The sequence below is a fragment of the Platichthys flesus genome, chromosome 20 (genome assembly GCF_949316205.1).
Source record: "Platichthys flesus chromosome 20, fPlaFle2.1, whole genome shotgun sequence".
NCBI classification, from domain to species: domain Eukaryota; kingdom Metazoa; phylum Chordata; class Actinopteri; order Pleuronectiformes; family Pleuronectidae; genus Platichthys; species Platichthys flesus.
The window spans coordinates 10,016,875-10,037,993 of NC_084964.1; the positions used below are offsets into that span (position 1 = coordinate 10,016,875).

The following is a 21,119-nucleotide window of genomic DNA, read 5'->3' on the forward strand; positions in this document are numbered from 1 at the left end:
GTGGTATAGATACAAAGCAAATGGCGACATGGAGAGTTTAAACTAAGTGTGTACACAACAAATGACGGAAAAGAGTTTTCTACAAAACTTGGTCAAGGATGCGATATGCGTCATGGAAGAACCCAATCAATTTTGGTGCTGTTCGAAACCAGGGGGGCGGATTTGGGACTGTTTCTTTTTTATTTCTTTAACATTGTGAGAAAGGGTTGATAAACAGGAATGTTTATTGGACTGGGCCTTGGTGGGTCTATTCTGACTCCCTACAAACATCTGAAGGAAATCTGAGATAAGGAATGAAAGGAAATGAAAATTCTCACTGGGATCATCATCATCACAAGCAGCAACTTTCACATGACACACAGTCATTTGAGCCCATGTTGACATAAAATACTGATTACAGCAGCTTTAGTTGTTTTTTTTTACATCAGACCAGGAATATGAAGAAGCAGATACCTTCACCCCCACTTTACAATTGTCCTCCTAAACACTGCACAGCCGCATTCCAATATGTGACCTGGTTCAGTGCACCGTTTCTGCAGGTGCACTCATACAAATGCTACATTCATTCAGAGTCCATCCGATGTCACTGGTTCTGCGTCCTGTCACATTTACCTTGTGATCCCTTTTGATGTTTTACAACCATGTACACACACACTCACACACACACACACACACTGTTAAAATCCCTCAGCTGCTTGTGTTTTTGCTACCAACCAGCTGATCATTCACCTGATCCTCGACCCTGACTTAGTTACACTTTGAACAATAATTATAAAACAAGGCACAAAGAGTCCACAGATTTTTGGTGACTGCTGTCCTCATTCCTGTCTCTGTAATATTACGCTATGTAGAAATGAAACTCGTTGCATATGTTTTATATGAATATAGTTAGCCATTGTTTCAAAGTCTATTTGAGTTTTGTGGTGGATACGGATCCACTCCCGCAAACCAACAGACAGGGGTAAGAATACAACTTGAGAACTTGATAAAGTCAAAGTCAAAAGCATCCAAATCCCAAATTCTTTCTTTACCCGGGACCACTTACACTATCTGGGGGGATATTTTTGAGGATCTTGATAACGTTAACAACACTTTAGTGAGTTAAACTGTGAATGGATTATATAACTTGTTTTTCAACACTCAAGTATTAGTAGTAGGTGTTTGAAATGTTGCTTTATAGTGGCCATTAATAGTCAGGAGACAATCAACGTGTTTATTAATCTTGATAATCACATGCCTCATTGTTTTATAATGTTCAATTGGTCCTTATCCATCAGCAAAGGTCTCTGTATCAAAATCCACACAGCATGTCTTTGATGGTGTTTCTGCTGATAAAGCGTTTCTCTCTGCGTGAGATAAAGCTATAATTCTAATGATGCTGACATTTTACTTTTGAAGCAAATGATAATGACAGATAACGCACACAGACTAACACGAGGTCGGGGCACAGATCTTATTATGATTCACTGTAACAGACACCTTGAGTCAGTCAGACGAGTGAGTTAACGCCGACTTTGACTTAATCTCTTCAATATCCACTGATTGGAGCTGAGACAACCTCCACGTGATCAGTTTGAGATTCAATCTGTCAGACTGAGTGGTCTTTGTCAGGTCAAGGCAGGAGGAGTCATTATCACCTCACAGACAGGGTCACGGCTCGTTCATCTTTGGATTACGGGATATAATCGCACCACCCTGTCCAGAAGACTGTGCTGAGATCTTCCACAATCACGCCGCCCTGAGGTCACTATCGATCACACTGTACGCCATGTTTTCCTGTACACATATATTTTGATGTCTCCGGAGAACGTGAGGCACATGACAAACATGTGAGCGAGTTGCAGTCGGCTGGCTGCTTATTGACAGAGTATACAGTACAGCCGCTTTGGTCTGATAGGAACGGGTGATGCTCTGCTATGAAGCTCGGTCACGACGAGGTCACATCAGAACTGTCTAAAGGGTGAGTAAAGATATGTTGAAGGACAAAAATAATTTCATATCAGGGATGAGCAAAAAACAATAAGCCAGTGACTCAGGAACTGATAAAAGTTAGAGAAAAGGGCAGCAGGTGCCTGGAGACTGATTGGAATCGAAGTTCACAGTTGTGTGAACGCAGAGACAATAAAAGTGTCCGCACAGAGTGTTAACTGCTGCCTTTGTGTGTTTGTGTGTGTGTGTGTGTGTGTGTGTGTGTGCACAATATAGTCTATTCTGCACACTCGGCACAATAATTGAATTTGGCTTTTCCTTTATTGGAAGTCTGTGGAGTGTGGAAAGGCTGTGATAGCCCAGAACATCCAATCTTCACAAACAGGTATATGTTGCACACCATTGGACATGGATACTGCGGGCCAATATGAGCATATATGTGTTTGTGTGTGTGTGTGTGTGTGTGTATGTGTGTGTGTGTGAATGTGTGTGTGAGCGGGGCAAAAGATGACTCGCTAATATGCACAACTGAATAACTTAAATTCCATGCACAAAACTACTATTATTCCAATTAAATGTATCCTGCATATATGAAGTGATAAGACTGAAAGAGTCAGCAGATATGCTTCTGTAGAGAGATTGTAAAAATAGTTAATATTTTGAGGAAGAACTATGGAATTAGGGGAAAGAGGAAGACACATGAGGGTTAGTGTTCAGGTGATTGAGTCTGAACACATGGCTCTTGTGCCAATATGCAGAGTGTTGATCGACTCATTAAGCAATACATTTATATTTCCCTTTTTGCTGCTGTCATTAGGAAGAAAATAAAGAAAATATTGCTGTGTCATTTCAAGCCTAATGAATCGTATAATAATAATAATAATAATAATAATAATAATAATAATAATAATAATAATAATAATAATAATAATAATAATAGGTGTCCTTGGGTGTTTATAAATATAATATCAGAAATGCTGTTATGCTTGTTTGCCACACACAGGGTGCATACACTGGAGAAAATAAATACTGTAATATAATTCTGTCTTGTAATTTTTTTTTTGCCGTGCTTTGTCCTTAATACTGGTCCAACAGCGCTGCCTGTTTGATATTTCACATGATTGAAAGAGAAGAATTTCCACCTCACCTTCCACTAAATATAATGGATGGTGAAGTCAAGTTTCCCTACAAGCAGATCTCAGCTGGGTTCACACATACTGTACGTGGATGGGTCGGCTGCGTAAACAACACCATAAAACCGCCACATGCTGTTCGTGCCGTCCTTGACTGATGTGCATCTAGCGGGGGAGGGGGGGGGGTATCCGGTTCAGGATAAACATAATGAATTGTTTATTACTGGAGACGAATTTACAAATGTGTCCCCTACAGTGCTGAGATTCCAGACGGAACAAAGGCAAACAGTACGAGTTGCAGGATAAAGACTGAGGTGTGTTACAAAATCACATTTGAGGCCAATGACGAAAATTACATAATGGCAGGAAGTATAGTGTGTTCTTCCTCTGCTCAGCCACAGCAGGTGTCTCCACTCTATTTCATATCATTGGGCCATGTGTGGAGAGTGTGTTCAATCCTCCTAGTCTCTGTGTGAGTATACATCGTGCATTAAATCAGGCAAAACAAGGAGCTACTAGTCTAACGCTGCATAACATACTATATGAATATTAAATAAAACACCAGATATAGAATATATTTATATTTCTGTAATAAAAAACAAACAAACTAATCTGAATCTACTATCTATTAATCCATTTCTACATACCAGAAAATATAGTGTTTGTTAAACTGAAGCAAAAAATCTCAATTTGCACCTACCTGGGAATTTGCGTATAGATATATAAACACGATAACGCTGACGCTGAGGACAGAGGAAAGAAATGTTCTATTAAAAAATGTAATCATTTATCCCTTATCAGTAAACAAGGATCCTGCTGATTGTGTAAAACGAGCTGTGACAGACTGGACTTTATGTCCTGAAGCAGAGTCAGTCACATCCAGGCTGAAAAGCTCAGATCCCTCTCAAAGTCTAAGTGAACTGTTATCAGAGCTTTAATGTAACATGAGCTTATCATTTTCTAAGTGTTAATAAAAAAAAGGGTATAAAATCAGCGGGACTTTGTTTACCCAATATTTGGATACTGCAACAACAACGCTGACATTTAATGGAAGAAGAAACAGACGATTTTCACCTACAAAAGACACAACATATTTTCTTTTTCAAACTTTCCCAAAAGTGTCATCACAAAGTGGCTAAAGTGAGGTCACCTGATCATGATAACTTATTACTGAGCACAAAGTGCAGCAAGGGCTGATGGGAATGTCATTTTCAAGTATTCAGAATCAGAATCAGAAGTATTTTATTGCCAAGTAGGTTTACACCTACAAGGAATTTGCTCTGGTTATTGGTGCATACAATGAACATAGAAACATAAAACGCAATAAATACAATTGTATATAAAGATGGATGACAAGATAACCACCCCAAAGTGAAGCCACAAAATCTCGATCGCCACCTGGTGCCTGGCTGAAGTATGGTACATACATCCCGCCTCATCCATGTTAGTGGATGTGCAATGATCCAAACTAAAAGGTCAAAGTACATGACGTACTAATGTATGTTCAAGTAGTATATTTTTCCAAGTGTTATTTGATGCTTTAAAAATGAGCTGAGACTGACTCACGACTGGTGACGTATCGGTGGGACCTCGTAACTGCGGCGCCATCTCCTGATCGCTACTGCTCGGACTCTGGTTCCACATGCACAAGATGGCGGCACTGGTATCTTGGATATTTTGACTTCATATCTGGATAGTGAGAGGAAGAGGAGATGCGTACTACATCTTAATATACAGTCTGTGTTCATAACAATTGGACAATTAGAAAATTGGAATCAGGCCCATGTAAATATTGTGGACTGCTTTCTCGCACACACAGTCGAGGATGCAAATAATTGTTTTTAGATGATAGCCTGGACAACACAACGCATTTTGTAATCACAAGTAAAACATTTATCTAACAACTATGATCCGCTGCTGCTGAGTTTAAATGATGCTGAACTTTACCAGTCAGTAGATCATCACTGCCATCAGTCTCCATTTCTGCCGTCAGTCTCCAGTTCAATCCATAACCCCCAGGCTGGAAGAGCGCAGAGGCCCTCTAAAGGATTTTATAAATAGTACATGCGGCTGCTACACACTCTCCTGGTATACCATTTTAGATTTTATCATTCATGATATTTATATAATCACTATCTGTGTCAAACTGTAGCCTGTAATATTTTTAAAGAAATCACCATCATCATCAACAACAACAAACACAAACAAAGTGCATAGAGCAGTGAGACCGAGCGTTTCCCTGCACAGCACTGCCCCCTAATGGATTTTATAAATAGTACATGCGGCTGCTATACACTCTGCTGGTATACCATTATAAAAACTATCATTCATAATATTCATATAATCACTATCTGTGTCAAACAATAGCCTGTAACATTATTTAAGAAATCACCATCATCATCAAACACAGTGCAGAGAGCAGTGAGACCGAGCGTTTCCCTGCACAGCACTGCCATCTAGTGGAATTTACTAATTGTCCCTGTTACACACTCCCGTGGTATCATACCATATATTGCATAATTCATATTATTGTCTGTGTAAAAGAATAGCCTATACCACTATGTTAGACACATCATCAACATGTATATAGCATGCTCTTCCTCATCAGACAGATGTTGCTGCAGTCTCAGCGCATGTTCACCTGGTGCAGCCCTGCCCTCCTCCCTCCAGCTGCTGAGAAATCTTTAGCCTGCGGAAATAGCGCGTTCACCACCTCCCACCTCATCCAGCGACTCCCCGCTACACCCTCAGCTCAGGTAAACGGGGAAGTCGACCTGCGAGAGCGGCTCTGGAAAAGGCTTGACACACCCGCAGCGGACATGACGGGAGAAATGACCGAGCAGAAGAACTTTTCTGAAGTCATTGGTCAGATATTGCAAAGTGCGCCAGATGCGAGGAAACACCTCGTTGACAACCACAGCAACCTCTTGCAAGTGGCGGATTACTGCGAGAACAGTTACCTCCAGGTGAGTGGAGATCATTACAACATCTCTGCTGCGGTATCATCACAACTTTAGTTTTAGTTTTTAAGTTTAAAAAATAAAAAAGCTTGTGAAGGAGTTTTCAACCTGTCCTGTGTGGTTGTGTATTCTGCAGGCAGAGGATCAGACCAAGGCTTTGGATGAGGCCAAGGCTTTGACCGCCCAGTCGCTGGCCAGTGTCTCCTACCAGATCAACAGTCTGGCCACAACCATGCTGAAGCTGCTGGACTCGCAGGCCATGCAGATCAGAGCTATGGAGAACTCAGTCAACCTGCTGTCACTGGTGAGTGACTCCTTTCACCTACAAACACCAGGGCCGTTCACAGGCATTCCGAGGGGCCAGGTGCGCCAGTGGTTAAAGACCAGGGAGGTTATGCTTTCTTTTTCGGTTTGTTAGCAGGATTATGCAAATGCAAACTACTGGAGGGGTCACGGTTCAGGAAAGAACTCATTCTGGATCTGCGGAAGGATCCAGGAAATGTTCACTTTCTTGCGAGATAGAACATTTTTCTGTGAATAATTCATTGATCTTGATGGGAAAAAATCTGGAATGTTTATAGAACTGATATCTGTGATTGTTTGGAATTGGGTGCAGCTCGATTGATTGTAAAGTGGACTGTTAACCCTTAGTGCACTCTACTGAATGTCATTCATTTTTCTTCGTTTGTGAGCAAGAATCAAACCACAGGATTTGTTTTTCACTTCCTGTAACGCTTTTTTAAACAACATTTATTAGCCTATGTTAATGGTGCAGATCTAAATACAAATGCGGATCAAGAGAATGTGGTTTGAATAGAGGAACTGTTAGGCCTGGCCGGAGGTGCGCACTTAACTGATTATCATTCTAGTTTGTAAAAATGAAAACTACATACAGTAGCAAATCTGTTAACTACACATGTATTTATTTGAGTAGCCATGCAAACGTGATTTTTAAATACTCAAACTATGGGATTATGAATTCACACAGAGAAAATGGTATTGCTGTCACTATTTCTACATTTATCACAAGAGCAGGGAACAACCAAGAAAATAATGCAACATGTGAGTGCTAATAATTATTCAAATCTTTACACGCAAGAAAGAGTTTAAAAGTAATTTTATGGTCTTTAACTGATTGCTTGTATATGAATTGAGAAAAATGGGTTTTACTGTATATTTGTTAAGCATCCCTTTTAATATGTGCTCAGTTCTGTTACTTTTTGTACTTTTGTCCATGCTGTAACTTTGTATGCTTTCTGAAAGAGAATGAGATCGCCTGTGTTGTAGTCTGAGGCTGGTTCTCCCTGTGCTCCGCTCCAGGCTGCTGCTATCCACTTTGAGAAGGTGGCGAGGAGAGAGATCGGTTCTTATACTACGGCCAAAGACAGGACTCGCTCCAGGCTGATGGCTCTGCCGCCTTTAGGCAAGGAGCCAGAGAGGGGCCACTTAAGGGTGCCGATATCATACTCTGCCTTGGACACTATTGGACACTGTTTTAAGGTAAATTGGAGATGACATTGAGAGAGAGAGAATTGAACGCTGTGTTTACAACCTCCTTTTTTCACCTTCATCATCTTCTCCTCACAGACCATTGAGGAGCAGCCCAGAAAGAGAGCAGACAGCATACTGAGCACTGCAGACATCTCTGTGTACGTAGACACTGTTCACGGTTTAATAGTAACACCAATATTATGATTACTCATTACAGACACTAAGAGAAAGTGATGTTCGATTTTAGCCCCATATTATAACAGAATGGTTCTCCAGAAATAGTTCAACAATTAATTTTATTCATAAGCTGTTTTCAGCAATGTCCAGAAAATTTGGTCTGTACATTTTGGGGCTTTCACATATGCAGAAGGCAAAGAGATTGTCTGACTCAGACGCGCTCAGAGCAGTAAGTAAAGAACAGATACCTGAAAAGTATTTGTACTTTTTTGCTTCCAAACTGTGGCTACTTGTAGATTTTAGAAGGCCCCTACTAGTCCACATGGACCAGATGTGAGTTCATTCACTGGCTTGTAAACAGTCAAATCAGGTGAAATGTCAGAACTATTCCTTTAAGAACCTACAGGATGTTAGTATCGCTCACAGTAGCTGAGGGTCTATATTTTTTTTGTCTTGTTTACAGAACCAGTCTCGGCATCGCTGTGCCTCCTCCGTCAGTCCCCACCTTGCGAACTGTCGCCAACCCCTCCAACGACAGTCTGCCCCCACCTCCCCCCCCGGCCGGTGGCCTGGAACCCGGGCTGCCTGCCCCTCCGCCTTTCTCTTCCTCCATGGACTACGGCCTCCCCCCTCCGCCCCCCATGACCTCGCCGACATGTCAGCCCCCGCCGCCCCCACCGCCCCCTCCGCCGACTATGGGCCTGTCGAACGCAGCCTACCCACCGCCTCCGCCGCCGGCATCATCGGGAGCTGGACCTCTTCCCCCTCCGCCTCCTCCTCCTCCTCCAGTGTCAGGGGCGTCATCTCCCCCACCTCCTCCTCCTCCTCCTCCTCCGCCACCACCTCCCCCTCTCCTACATTAACAAACAATATGGGTCATGTTGTCGGATGGTTAAAATTTTGTGAAAATGCAAAGCAGGTAACAAGTCTGAGCAGACATGCTGGGTCTTTGCCATGAGATGAAAGTGTAAAAGATATTTTCAGGTTTGTTTTGACATCGACATAATTTGCAAATAAAAGCTGGAAACAGTCGAATTGACCTTGAGCTGTTTCATCTGTGTTGAACAGCACAAAATGAGCTTCAGATTATAATTTTTTCTTGGACTGGAAATCCTCCTCCTCAGTGACACAGGGTGCTGCGTTGAATGCTGCTCTGCGGAGCGTGTCTCAACAGCCCCTGCACTGCATTCCTGTGAAACAAGCTCAAACAAGGATTTCCACATTTTCGTGTTATCTTCAGTTTTTTGTGTCCTGTAATGTGATTTCCCTTCCTTATTACGTCTTTGTGTTATTACAATATTTCTTAATCCGTTCAAGTGACTTCAAAAGCTGGTGGCCTTTTACACTGTCACTCTACTGTGTGGGGAGAGCACTATCAGTGACGATAAGTTGTCTATGTCAGATGCTACTTTAAACAGGTCAATGAGGCTGTAAAACGTCTGTTGCAAGTCAACACTCTGCTTAAGCTGCACTACATGGCTGCCACTTGAAGGTAAGCTTCATTTTCAGCATGGAAAATATCACATTAGTCAGGGAGAGCTTATTAAATGATTTGCTTTACTGTATTTGATTGTGTCCAGTTTCAACAAGCCTGATCACACAAGGCCCGTTATTTTATATTCATCAACAATGGAGAGGAAACGTCGAACTACGGTCTTCTTTTACTGTCGTCTTTACCTTTAAATAGTTTAAGTCTATAATCGTATATGTAACAGCTAATAAAAGCTACAAATGCCTGCACTCCTTTAGCCTAGATCTGTGTTATGCGGACATAGTGGTCATCGTGAGAATAAAATCTGCTGCTTGTCACATGAAAATTATAGTTTTGTGCAGCTTTCACGCAAACAGTAATTATGTCATTCTGGTAATGTCCTGTGACGTGAGGATCCAAAGAGAAACACTGACAAACCTCAAAGAGAAATGTAATCTTCAGGTTTTAAATCAGTTCTGTTCTTTTATTCTAAGAACCACATTCAGAAAAATAAACCTGCCAAAGTCCTTTAATATCCTTCTGTTGAGTAAGTACAAGATTAAGTGAAATGAAGATTAATTTGACTTTCTGTTTGCCTCTTTGAAGGCATGTTATTATGGTATTTCAGATGTTCTTTTAGTTCAGGATTCCCATGTTGTGTCTTGCAAAGAAACGCATAGAAAACGAGGGGCTGGTCCCCCAAGGCCCGAGGCCTCCGTCTGTGTACATCATCCCTATAGATGAGGAAGAGTAAGATGAAGAACTAATGGATATGCACCATATTGTCAACCTCCCCATAGAGACCTTCCCTTGTACAGCTGAATAAATGTCAGTCCTGTCCTTACAGGGTGCAGCACTGTTTGGGTCCTGTTCTTAGCATTCCTTTAAAGTTTAAAGGTTCAGTGTGTAGGATTTAGTGACATCTAGTGGTGGAGTTACACTTTGCAGCTGAATAACCCTTACCTTACCCTCCTCTTCCAAGCACTATAAAGTATGTAATGGCCCATTCTAGGTTAAATGAAACAACAATTTGTACAATTTAGGTGATTATGCACCAGTGTGAACATCATCAGGATTATTTTATATTCAATTTCCGCCAATAGATCCTTTTAATCAAATTTTAAGCAGTGGGCATTTAACAATAACTATAACCGCAAGGCCAAATCTTTTTGCGAAATTAATAAATAAAAACAACTCTCAAAATGCATTTTCTTCGGTAAAATTTTGAAAGTAGGATTGCAGTAGGTCTAACCTCATTATTTTTCAAATTTATTTTCAGTGCAGCAGATCGGATGTACTAATGCAAAACGTAGTATGAGCTGTCCGTAGCTGAATATGGTACAATACTGTTTTGACACACACAGAGTTAGTTTTCAAGTTGTCACGCTCTCTAATCAAATGTCTTCACTTCTCTTTTTTAGCTCAAACCCCTGTCTGACTCAGACCCATCCCCGCTACACACCGACCCTCCAGCGTCCTCCGAGCGGCCCAGCTCCTCCTCCACCTGCTTCACTTCAAACCCCCTCTACAGCCTGAACACGATCTAAATATTTTTCAACCTTATTTGAGCCCATACAGGTTACAGTGACCTTCAGTGCGTATATGTAGTTATATCTTGAGACATATAGTTATATTTAGAATAATTCTGATGTCTACAATGTTTTTAATAAATTAACATTTGTACAGTATATACATGAATGTATACACGTGAAGTGGGAGGAAATAATGACTTTTTAATTGCAATAATCAACGTGTTTTAATGATACTGAGGTTACAAAAGTCTGTGTAATGTACAAAATTAAGTCATTTATATTTTAATAAATAAAGTTAAAAACAGAATGGGAAGAACTACTAAGGTGGAAAAAAATTATTTGTTTGCTGTCTAACATCTTTCTAGTGGTCTAACAGCTGAACTCTGACCTCAGTAAACAATGAATGAAGTCATTAAACGTAAGAAATGTGAAATGCAGAGTGCCCCAGAGAGTCCTGTGTCTTTAAACAATAAAATAATGCTGTAAAACTTCCTCATGCGGTTCACTTCCCCATAAGTAACATATTATCCTCTGCTAGCAACCCACAGGTGGGAACAGTTTTTCTATGATTCTGGTTCTTTGACTAAGGTAAGGATCCAGTTCCCATTTAACTAGCGTCATCAGTTTGATTTGTGTGTAAATTACGTTGTTTCGCCGATTTTCTATTAAAAGTTACAGTGAGCAGCAAATTTATAGGATGAAGGTCCGCTGTCCGTTGTTAAACAGTATAAAGTCAAACATTGTGTTACTTTACCTGCTGCTAACAAACTGAACCTATCTGTCCTGTTGAACAGTACTGAGCCGTTTTCTGTGGTTTTTAAAATGTCATAATTGTTCCTGAAGCTCAATGGGGTCACAACAGGTCCCAACCCTGTCACTCATATATATATGTATATGCATTTTTTTTAATTTTTAGTAACATAAATAAAAAGAAAAAATATTAAATAAGCCAACTTATCCGATCCTTTTTTTGTCCACAGTAGTGTCAGCATCTTGACATTATCCCTGACATGACTGAGGTACTGAATATCTTTCAATATATGTAAGTAATGAAAGAAAATGAAGGGATTTACTGACATGAAGAGTCTTGAAAATGATTGAAACGTGTCTCTAGATTCCCAGTCTTGGTGGTGTCCATAGCTGTGGTACTCCTCTGCTTCTATGCTCATGCAAAAAAGAAAAGGGCAGTGTATGATGTCACCACACCGACGACGCAGGACAACAGCCCTGCTGCCGTAAACTATACCGTTTCTTCAGAAGATGAAGAGGACAGACATTACGACAGACTTCCTCCTCCCTACAGCAGCTTGGATCACCCACCTCCCTACTCACTGGTGCGTATGTCACTGTCTTCGGCTCCCAGCACAAAGATTCAACTGACCTGTTATTCCAAAGTATTGTTGACACGTGGGAGAATCTTTTATCTGTGTCATTCTTTATATTGGGTCACACAAAAATCAACATTGGAATTAAGGCTCTGAGTCACAAATTCATTTCAAAGTTTTCAAGAACAATATTATTTTGGAAACGAGCAACAATTCTACAATCAGATCTACTGCAAACCAACTAGAATGACGGCACTTTGGTTGTAAGTGCAGTTTAAGTCAAATGTTTTTCCAGGCTCTCATGAGGTCACTGTGAGGTTGAACCACTGGAACCTGAACGATTAATCCGTCTAAATGAGCATTTGTGACAAATCTGAAAGGATTCTCTGGAGGTGCTCATAAGCAAACATGTTAACAAGGTCACTGTGAGGTCACAGTGACCTTGACCTCCGAATTCTAATCAGGTCATCCTTGAGTCCAAGACGGACATTTCTGCTGTATCATATTCACAAGGACATGAAGTCACATTGACCTTTAACTACTAAAATCTAATCAGTTCATCTTGAAGAAATTCCCTCACGGATATCTTGAGATATCATGTATCACAGGCATGAAAAGTCTACTTTTTCCCCTTCTTCCCAAAACTTGAACCAGACGATTGATACCAATCTTAAGTATAAAACACTGGGTAAAACTTTTAAAATGCATTGTTTGTTATATGCCTAAAAACACTAACTTACTGTGGACTTCACTTTCATGCAGTTTGACCCCGTGTTGGCAAGCCTTTGGCCGGCGGACTCGCTGCCTGCCTTAGGGATGTATCCCATAATGCTTCCTCTGGCGTCTCATCACTGAATGATCACCATCACCTTCACCCACCATAGACGACGACAGCTTCAGAGGTTCCTGCAGACACTGAAGACGCACTTCCTCTTGTTTCTGTGCATTTTGTCTTTTTATTTAACATAATGTGGTTTTAATTTAAAAAAAAATAATTAATATGAACTGCAGATCACAGAGCACCTTTCTGAACATTTTTAATTTTTATACGAACATCAAAACTACATTGTGTGTACATAGTCATCCAACTGCATCTACTCGCCAGCAGAATCATCAAAGCACCAAGTGTTTCTCTATGTCATACTATATACTCTTTATTACAATACAGTACTTACAAGTTTTAGGGAAAAATAAAATAAATATTAAATAAGTTGCCAGTATGATCTTTTTTTTCTCCTATTTTCTAAGAGGGAACTTGTACAGTGACAGAAGTGAAATATTCCTTGATGAAAAAATAGTGTTTCCTTGGCTTTCGAACCATGTTAAGGCAAAAGTAAGATGACGAAGCCACCAATAAATATTAGTTAATATTAATATATAGTTGTAAAATAACAAAGAAAGTGTAGTGTTGAGTAACATGTTTACCTCCATCGTACAATCAGTATATACTGTAGGCTACTTCTTAGTTGTTGTTTTTTCAAATAAATACGGTTTATGTGTTGTCAGTGCTACAAATGCGACTTTGACAGAATCAAGCAGGCAGTGGTTGGACGCCTTTCACTGCCAAACAAACCAAACGCATTCCCAGTATCGGACAGGAACCAGCAATGTAACCCACATTAAAGAGGAAACTGAGACTAAATATTAGATTTTAAATCCCCCACTGCTCTCACTGTGTTTTATGCGTATATATTTCTGTATGACATGTGAGTAGATGTATTGCACATATATGCTTTTTGTATATAACTATCTATTGCTGTTCATTTTTTTAAATGAGTGGAGATACAGGATAAAGCACATTTCTGAAGACGTACAATCATACTTTATGATCAAATGGTAAAATATAGAGAATTTAATACAAACATAACATTTGGTATCTTTCCGCAATTTGTCCTAGTACCGATCCGATGTAAACATTACACTACATGAAGTCATTAAGATTTGAAAAGGCTAAAAAGTTGAATTTCCTTCAATGCAAAACCTCAGACGGAGCACTTTTATCTGCAAAACACACTCTAAGCCTAGTTCCACGTTTATGATGACCCACGCCCACTCACACTATTGCACTAAACCTCATCGCCAGCTCTAAAATCCTTCTCAACAGATATCAATGATGAGTCCACTTCTGGCAAATAAAATACAACTTGACGTGAGGCTCGACAGAGGAACACTTAGTTTTTACAAAAGAAATGCTCTACATGAGGCTGCTCGTTTTCACGGAATCGCGACGCTCGGCCCTTCGCGACAGGCCTCCACCACCGACGGCTGCGCGGAAACCGCCCCCCCCTTGGAGCTGCGAATTTTAAAAACCGTCCTCCGACCTTTGACCTTGCGGGTTCTGACACCTTAGCCGCTGAGCTCCTGCCGACGATTTTCAGAAGACCCAGCTGACGGGCACCCACTGCTGCTCCGATGCCAGTTTTTCCAGCGCCAGCCGTAGACTTCGGAAAGCCGCCTCCAGTCCGTCATTTATGATGCAGATGTCAAAGTAATGTTCGTAGGCTCTTTTGATGCGCTCGCTCTCGTCCACCGTCCTCTTTAGTTCAGAGTCCTGCAGGGAGAAAGCCGGGGGGGGGGGGCAGTGAGACAAGTGAAAATAAATGCGAGGAGCAGCTGATTACAGCAAGTAAACAGTGAAACTAGTGAGCAACTGTAGTACTGTCGTGAGTTTTCATTAAAACTAACTTTCTTTTTGGCATTTAACTTTATTTATTGTGAAGAATTCGGACAAGAATGTAATCAGTGTCTAAAACAAAAAGATAGTAAATAGGTAATCTCACCGTTAACTGTTTTGTGATGACTCCTGACTCTTTTGCTGACCGATTCATGGCTTTAAGAACCTCATAGTCTGGGGCTTCAATGAAAACAACATAAGGCAGGAACTCTGACGTCCGCAGGACTTTGATGGCCTTTGTTTAAAATAATAAAAAAGGACAACAGATGAGTGAGAGAGGTATAGCAACAGTGGGAATAGTAGAAACTGAGACACATTTATAAAGAAAGTGATTGGAAATTCAGCTGCTGTTCTTCATCTAACAAATTCATCAAGGTAATGTGTGTAAATAAGATTAGCGGAGTGTTTCAAGCGAGTAACGCTGATCGTTAAGAGATTCCTTTTTGATAAATACTGATGATGTGCTTAGACTAAAAACTCCTCAGAGTCAATGAGCTGTACATAATTGGTTTGAATATAGAATTTCACATGTAAGTCATTAACAGTGGAAAACAAGTTTAGAGTAAAGCGTGAAGGAAGTGAAACAGTGCATGGGAGCTTCCTCTACCTGCGGGTTGACGTCCAGGATGCAGATCTTTCCTGTTTCTATCACCTCGTGGATGGAGTTGATCTTCGTCCCATACAGGTTCCCGTCGTACTCACCATGCTCCAAGAAACGGCCGTTTTTAATGTCACACTCCATTTCACTGCGGGTCATGAAGGAGTACATCTGGCCGTCCCTCTCGTCCACCTTTGGTTTTCTGGAGGTGACTGAGGGATGAGATGAATCCAAACGCAGAGACGGGTCAGTATTTGAATTAAACTAATCATACAACAAAGTACTAAAAGATGAAGTCCTCAGGGGGAATCTAAAAAAACATGATAATTTGAATACTGTCACTTTTGCTTAGATTGTTTGAACCGAGCAAACACAGAAGCTTAAAAAGCAAGGCTGTCAAGAATGGGAGGAGGATTGATGGATTTTGTATGTGGTTGAGTGTCATGATGAATGGCTGCACTCACAGGGTATGGTGGTGCCGTACCGCTGGGGATCCGACACCAGCAGCTTGTTCTTCAGACTGCGACGGCCGACCCCCTGGGCACCAATCAGAACAAGCGTCTTCCTTCTGAAAGGCGGGACTTTGGCGACTTCTTCGTAGATCCGCAACTCATGACGATCAAATTCTAGTGAGGAACAAGTAAGCAGGTAGATCAGTAAACTGCAATCACTCTGTCCAGTGGAGTTAAAGCTCAAACAAATTGGGATGTTATAGGTTTTAATACCTGCATTCTTGGTGGTCAAATACATCATCTTTTTTTTCTTCTTGCCCCCCATCCCAGCACATAGAGGACCTGAGACACACAGCAACACACACAGCACAATGAAACCCTCAACCTTTGTAATGTCTCTGCAAACCAGAGTCCCTGATAAAATTAATTATCATCAGCAAGGTGTTATAGGGAGAAAACACCACTAGGTGGCAGTGTGCACTAATGTAGATGTAAAACACCTGCGACTTAGATCTGCTGTCCCTCTGTTTGGCTGATTATTTGGCTGCTTTATGTAAAAAGATTGGCCTATAAAGAGCTATGGGCTCAGTTGTTCATTTTCATGATGAAATGCAACTCATCCAGCTGTGGCAGCAAAATATTGTGACTGAGTTGCGAGATGATTTCCTCAATTTATGAATAAGATAGATCTACAATTTTCCGACCTCCCTGTCCACAAGTATTCACATTTTTTAAGTAATATGTTTCGGCAGTCAGTATAATATGTGGAACATGCGCCAGCAGACAGATGTGCCCTTCGCGGCTCCAAGGACAGTACAGACGGGCTGTCATTTTCCTCAAGTTAAGGGCACGCGGCTGGCTCTGACTCACCACCTGTCTTGTTTCTGCTGAGGACACTGGACCGAGCAGATAAATCTGAAGGAACAGGGCCTCTTTTTCACCCCACGTCTAATAGGAGATGTTTATCGATCTGGCTTGTATTTACAGAGGTCTTATCACCTCTCCTCAATCAGGGCTCCTTCTCAGGGAGGGCTGTTTGTGAATGTCAGGCCCCACAGCTTAATAAGCAGCAGATTGAATCAGGCTGCCTGAGTCACGTTGATGCTCATTACCAGTTCTCCACTGCTCGCTGGCAAAGCAGCAAACTGGTGGAGAGAGAGAGGTGAGAGGAGGATGAGCGGCCAGCGCCAGATGAAACGCTTGTATGATATGGAATGGAACAGATGTTGCCTTTGTTGCCGGTGTGTTTGTTCAGCGAGGATTCTGTGTTGAATCTGCATAATGAGGAGTGCTTCCCCGCTCGGCTGCCGCTGAGAGGTGTACCTGTGGTAGTGAGCTCCAGATCTCTCTTCACAAAAGCTTTCCTCTTCTCCTCGAGGAGCTGACTGGGAATGAGGCCCGCGCTGCCTCCCTCTATGTGACAGGCCTGTAATGGAAACACACATGTTCACACAAACACTGAAGAATAGTGATCAAGTTAAAAAAACAGAGAAAGTTAGAGCAACCTTTCTATGCCTTGAGAAAACGGGCAAAAGATTTACCTCTGACACAAGTACGTTTCTCTCAGCTTGGAGTTGAAGCTGTCAGTATCCATAACCAGGTGGATGGATACAGTGTGAAATGGGACACGCAACCAAGTCACATAAAAGCCCTTGAGTCCACTTAAAATCAGGTAACAGCCCTTTCACATGCAATTTACCTGTAATACATCAAATATCCGCTATGACCCTGATTCCCTTCACTGACATTCACTTTTTATTTTCTTTATTTCTATACATTCATTCGATTTTTTTGATTTTCCAACTGTTTTATTCCAGATGTGTTTATATTTGGTGTGCATACATGTGTTATTTCTACATTTGCCCATTGTGGGTGCAATTGTTTACAAACCCAAATGGTCTGTAGCTGTATGGAGAAGTACGATACTGACCTGCCACCAGTTGAGGTCCTCCTGGTTAAAGATCTGCAGAATGTCTCCGCTGTTGAAGTTGAGCCCCGCCTCCTTACAGGGAATCAGGTTATCGTGAGAGGGGTCGTAGTCAAAGTGACACTTGACGAAGGCCTGAAAGGATTAGGACATTGAAAAGAGGAAACATGTCAGTGAAAACATCCATGTCACAGAGACACTGTATGTGTGTATGTGTTGTGTACTTCTGCTGCCCCTGCTCTGCTGTATGTGACCTGTGGTGGATGGATTGGGCGAGTAAGTCCTCATCAATATGAAAGAGCCTTGCCCACTTTAAGCCCACTCCATCTGTCGCCTCACTTTCCCGACACCTCAAGGCAACAGGATTCAGCTCGTAAACCAAACTGACACCGAACCCACACTGACAGGGCGAGAAGTCTTAGGGACAGACGGAGAGAGAGAAGGACAGAGAGAAGGATAGAGAGAGAGAGAGAGAGAGAGAGAGAGAAAGAGAGAGAGAGCGAGAGAGAGAGCCAAAACATGTAGCCATGGAAACCATCCCCTCCCCCTTGCACTTGATGCCTTCTCTTGAACTGAACAGAGGCAAGCACACAAAAAAGCCCTTACTGTACTTTGTGTGTGTGTGTGTGTGTGTGTGTGTGTGTGTGTGTGTGTGTGTATGTGTAGTCCATGTGGAGATCTAAATCTATTTACAGATTATGGAGACTTGACGTTAAGGTTAAGTTCTGGTTAGGTTTAGGTTCAGGATAGGTTAGGTTAGGGTTAATGTTAAATTTAGTTTAAGGATAGGTAAAGGTTAGGTTAAGGATAGTTTATGGTTCAGGTTAGGATAAGCCAGGAAATCAATGCAAGTCAATGTAATGTCCTCTGAGGTCATAGAGACACAACTGTGTGTGTACATGTGTGTGAATGTCTCATTCCCTGAAAGGCACTGGGTGGACAGACACTCTCTCACACACAGACACAATCAGTCTCCATCGGCCGAAGGGAGCTGTCAGCTCAGTTTAGTCACCAAGCCGTGGCCGAGCTCCAGCCGTGAAACGCAGACCGCTGGATACATTCAGAGAGAACTTTTGGGAACAACTTTAATCAACACACAGCACCACGTCCACCTACACTACTCTTAACTATGTGAGCGATTACAAATTACTCCTTCATATCTCTGACAGACAGCCTCCATTGAGTGTCTTTTACAACCTGGTTTGAAAAAGCTTAAGTCTATGGACTATATTGTGTGGAGAAATCTTCATATAAAAAACATCATATTTTGGGATATTAAGTTTTTATATGTAGACAATGTTTTGTCTTTCTGCAAGATTGGAAGGGAAGAAGGAAAAACAGCTGGAAACAGGAGTTTTACAACAGACTACATAACTGTTCTCAGACATTATCCCAGCTCCAGTTTGGGTAGATTACATGCTTTCATTTCATTTTCATGCATTACACTGTTTGTCTAGAGGCTGAAGCATTTCTCTCATCGCCCGAACTAATTTAAAGCCCAAACAATAACATAAACACAGCGGTGGCTTGTGGCGCTGTGAGGCTGTAGTCAACACAGCAGTGTGTTGAGCTACACTGAATGCTAATGCTAGAATCATCTTTCCTATGGAAATATATCCGGTAATCGTTGAGACATTTCACTCAGAGGCACAAATTTCAAATTCGCTGGTGCTGGAGGAAAAGTCAGGGATCATCCGAGTCAGTAGGACATGTCCTCTGGGCATCACGGATATCTGCACCACAATTCATGGGAATCCATCTAACAGTGGCTCAGATATTTCACTATGGACAAAGTTCTGGATGAATATTGCTATCGAGGCTGCAAAGAAATTTTTCATCTAGTGAAAAACAAAAAAAGGCCTGGAAGATGGAAGGTAATATTTTTTTTAGTGCCAGTTACCGTGACTTTTGAACAAGGAAATTTTATGAGTTCATCCTGGAGTCCAAGTGACAAATGGTCAAAATGTGAAGAAATTGCCTTGGGGCTGACTTGAGATATCACATTCAAGATGCCAGAAACATGTTTTGTGAGGCCACTGTGCCAATAACCTTAGACCAGCGAATTCCAATCAGAACATCTGTAAATCCAAGTGAACATTTGCAACAAATTTGAAGTAAAAATCCCAGGATATGTCATGTTCACAATGCAAAAGTGTGTTTCTGAGGTCACAGTAACTTACACCTTTTTCCACAAATCAGTTTACTACTGAACATTTGCACAAATTTTAAGAAATTCAATAAAGCCATCCTTTAGATATTATGTTCACCAAACTGGGACAGTCAGACCGACAACCCGAAAACAAAATGCCTACAGCCACTGGATGTCATTGATGCAGAGCAAAATTACTTTGTAGCACACAAACCATTTCTACATTATTTCTAATAGATTCTTCAATGGCATATTTTGGTCTTAGGTAATAAATTATTTTATCAGAGCTTTTTTAATTTCCACTGTTCATCTCCTCTTTAGGCCGATCAGTCATGGAGCCTTGAGCCCGACACTTCTGTAGATTGGGTCACATTCTCAATGTGAAGAGCCTCCTCTGGCTGAAGCTAGTGTTCATTAGGAGTGATACACCTATAGCCAGAACTACAAACACAAGCACAGCTGTTGAAAAAACCCTGCACTGAGTCATTACCTACAAATATTTGATAATGTAACGTATTGTGAACTTTAATATGATTGTGTGAGAATTAATCGAATCACGGATCACACTTTTTCTCTCGTTGATTTAGGGTTTAAAGTTCTGAGCCATTACGCACAAGCAGAAAAACACTCTTTGTTGCCAAACACTCAATGTCATCTCCAAAGTCCTGCTGTACAATTAGATGTATGAGTGTTGGCACGGTGCACAAGGTTACAGGCTGCTGGAAAAATGCCAGCAAGGACAGAGTGCGGTGCTTATTGACTGAGGAAAGTGACGGTAACCTTTCAAACTCACAATGTTTACTTCAACATTGGTGTTTAAAAATGTGATTTTGATTTGAAAAAGCAGAAGATTCAGAATGTGGTGCACACGCAGCATATGAGCCAGTCATGTAAGTATACACAATTATTGGGTTTTATTCTGCTAATCTACTGGCCGTTTTGAAAAAGAAAAGTTTGGATAACAGGTATATCTTCATTTTTCTTCATTAAGAATTTGTTAAATTAAGATTAAGATTAAGATTAAGATGCATTTATTAGTCCAAAGCACATGCACAGACATGCAAAGGCACACTCATGCAGGAAGTAAAATGTAATCTCTGCTTTTGACCCATCTGGTGCAGGACACACAGAGCAGTGAGCGACCAGGTACGGCGCTCGGGAGCAGATGTTGGGGGAGTAAGGTGCCTTGCTCAGGGCACTAGACAGGGTAGGGAGACTCTTGGATTTTTGGACAGATCAATCCAGGTTTGTCTTTTGTTGTCTCTCCGTGAAGTCGAACCAGAGACGAACCAGAGACGAAC

General features: G+C 41.3%; 2 protein-coding genes across 5 annotated transcripts in view; one reads left to right on the forward strand and one right to left on the reverse strand.

Annotated features, from left to right (window-relative positions):
• Positions 1-5,803: 5,803 nt before the first annotated feature.
• abi3b (ABI family, member 3b) lies at positions 5,804-12,920 on the forward strand. Of its 2 annotated transcripts, XR_009911930.1 has the most exons (9): positions 5,804-6,028; positions 6,159-6,326; positions 7,343-7,522; positions 7,610-7,671; positions 8,154-9,182; positions 10,583-11,281; positions 11,674-11,735; positions 11,808-12,027; positions 12,781-12,920. XR_009911930.1 is itself a non-coding variant. In XM_062378866.1 (5 exons), the coding sequence occupies exons 1-5, from the start codon at positions 5,882-5,884 to the stop codon at positions 8,551-8,553; spliced, it is 957 nt and encodes a 318-aa protein (XP_062234850.1). In that variant the 5' UTR covers positions 5,804-5,881; the 3' UTR covers positions 8,554-9,486. The 2 variants fall into 2 exon arrangements, 1 of the variants encoding a protein (XP_062234850.1); XM_062378866.1 differs by lacking the exons at positions 10,583-11,281; positions 11,674-11,735; positions 11,808-12,027; positions 12,781-12,920 and having other exon boundaries at positions 8,154-9,486.
• Positions 12,921-13,199: 279 nt separating this feature from the next.
• mpp2b (MAGUK p55 scaffold protein 2b) overlaps positions 13,200-21,119 on the reverse strand; it is a 38,069-nt gene continuing 30,149 nt past the window's right edge. For all 3 annotated transcript variants that reach the window (XM_062378864.1, XM_062378865.1, XM_062378863.1), the window contains 7 exons: positions 17,673-17,804; positions 17,066-17,168; positions 16,016-16,084; positions 15,755-15,916; positions 15,300-15,502; positions 14,799-14,927; positions 13,200-14,569 (listed from right to left, as the gene is read on the reverse strand). In XM_062378864.1, coding sequence (XP_062234848.1) covers positions 14,393-14,569; positions 14,799-14,927; positions 15,300-15,502; positions 15,755-15,916; positions 16,016-16,084; positions 17,066-17,168; positions 17,673-17,804 — 975 coding nt within the window. In that variant the 3' untranslated portion in view covers positions 13,200-14,392. The remainder of the gene's footprint in view (positions 14,570-14,798; positions 14,928-15,299; positions 15,503-15,754; positions 15,917-16,015; positions 16,085-17,065; positions 17,169-17,672; positions 17,805-21,119) is intronic.

Coding starts and splice junctions, on each gene's coding strand:
- abi3b (XM_062378866.1), top strand. CDS start 5,882: ATGACGGGAGAAATGACCGAGCAGAAGAACTTTTCTGAAGTCATTGGT. Junction 6,327..7,342: donor CAGTCAACCTGCTGTCACTG/GTGAGTGACTCC, acceptor GCTCCGCTCCAG/GCTGCTGCTATCCACTTTGA. Junction 7,672..8,153: donor AGCACTGCAGACATCTCTGT/GTACGTAGACAC, acceptor TCTTGTTTACAG/AACCAGTCTCGGCATCGCTG.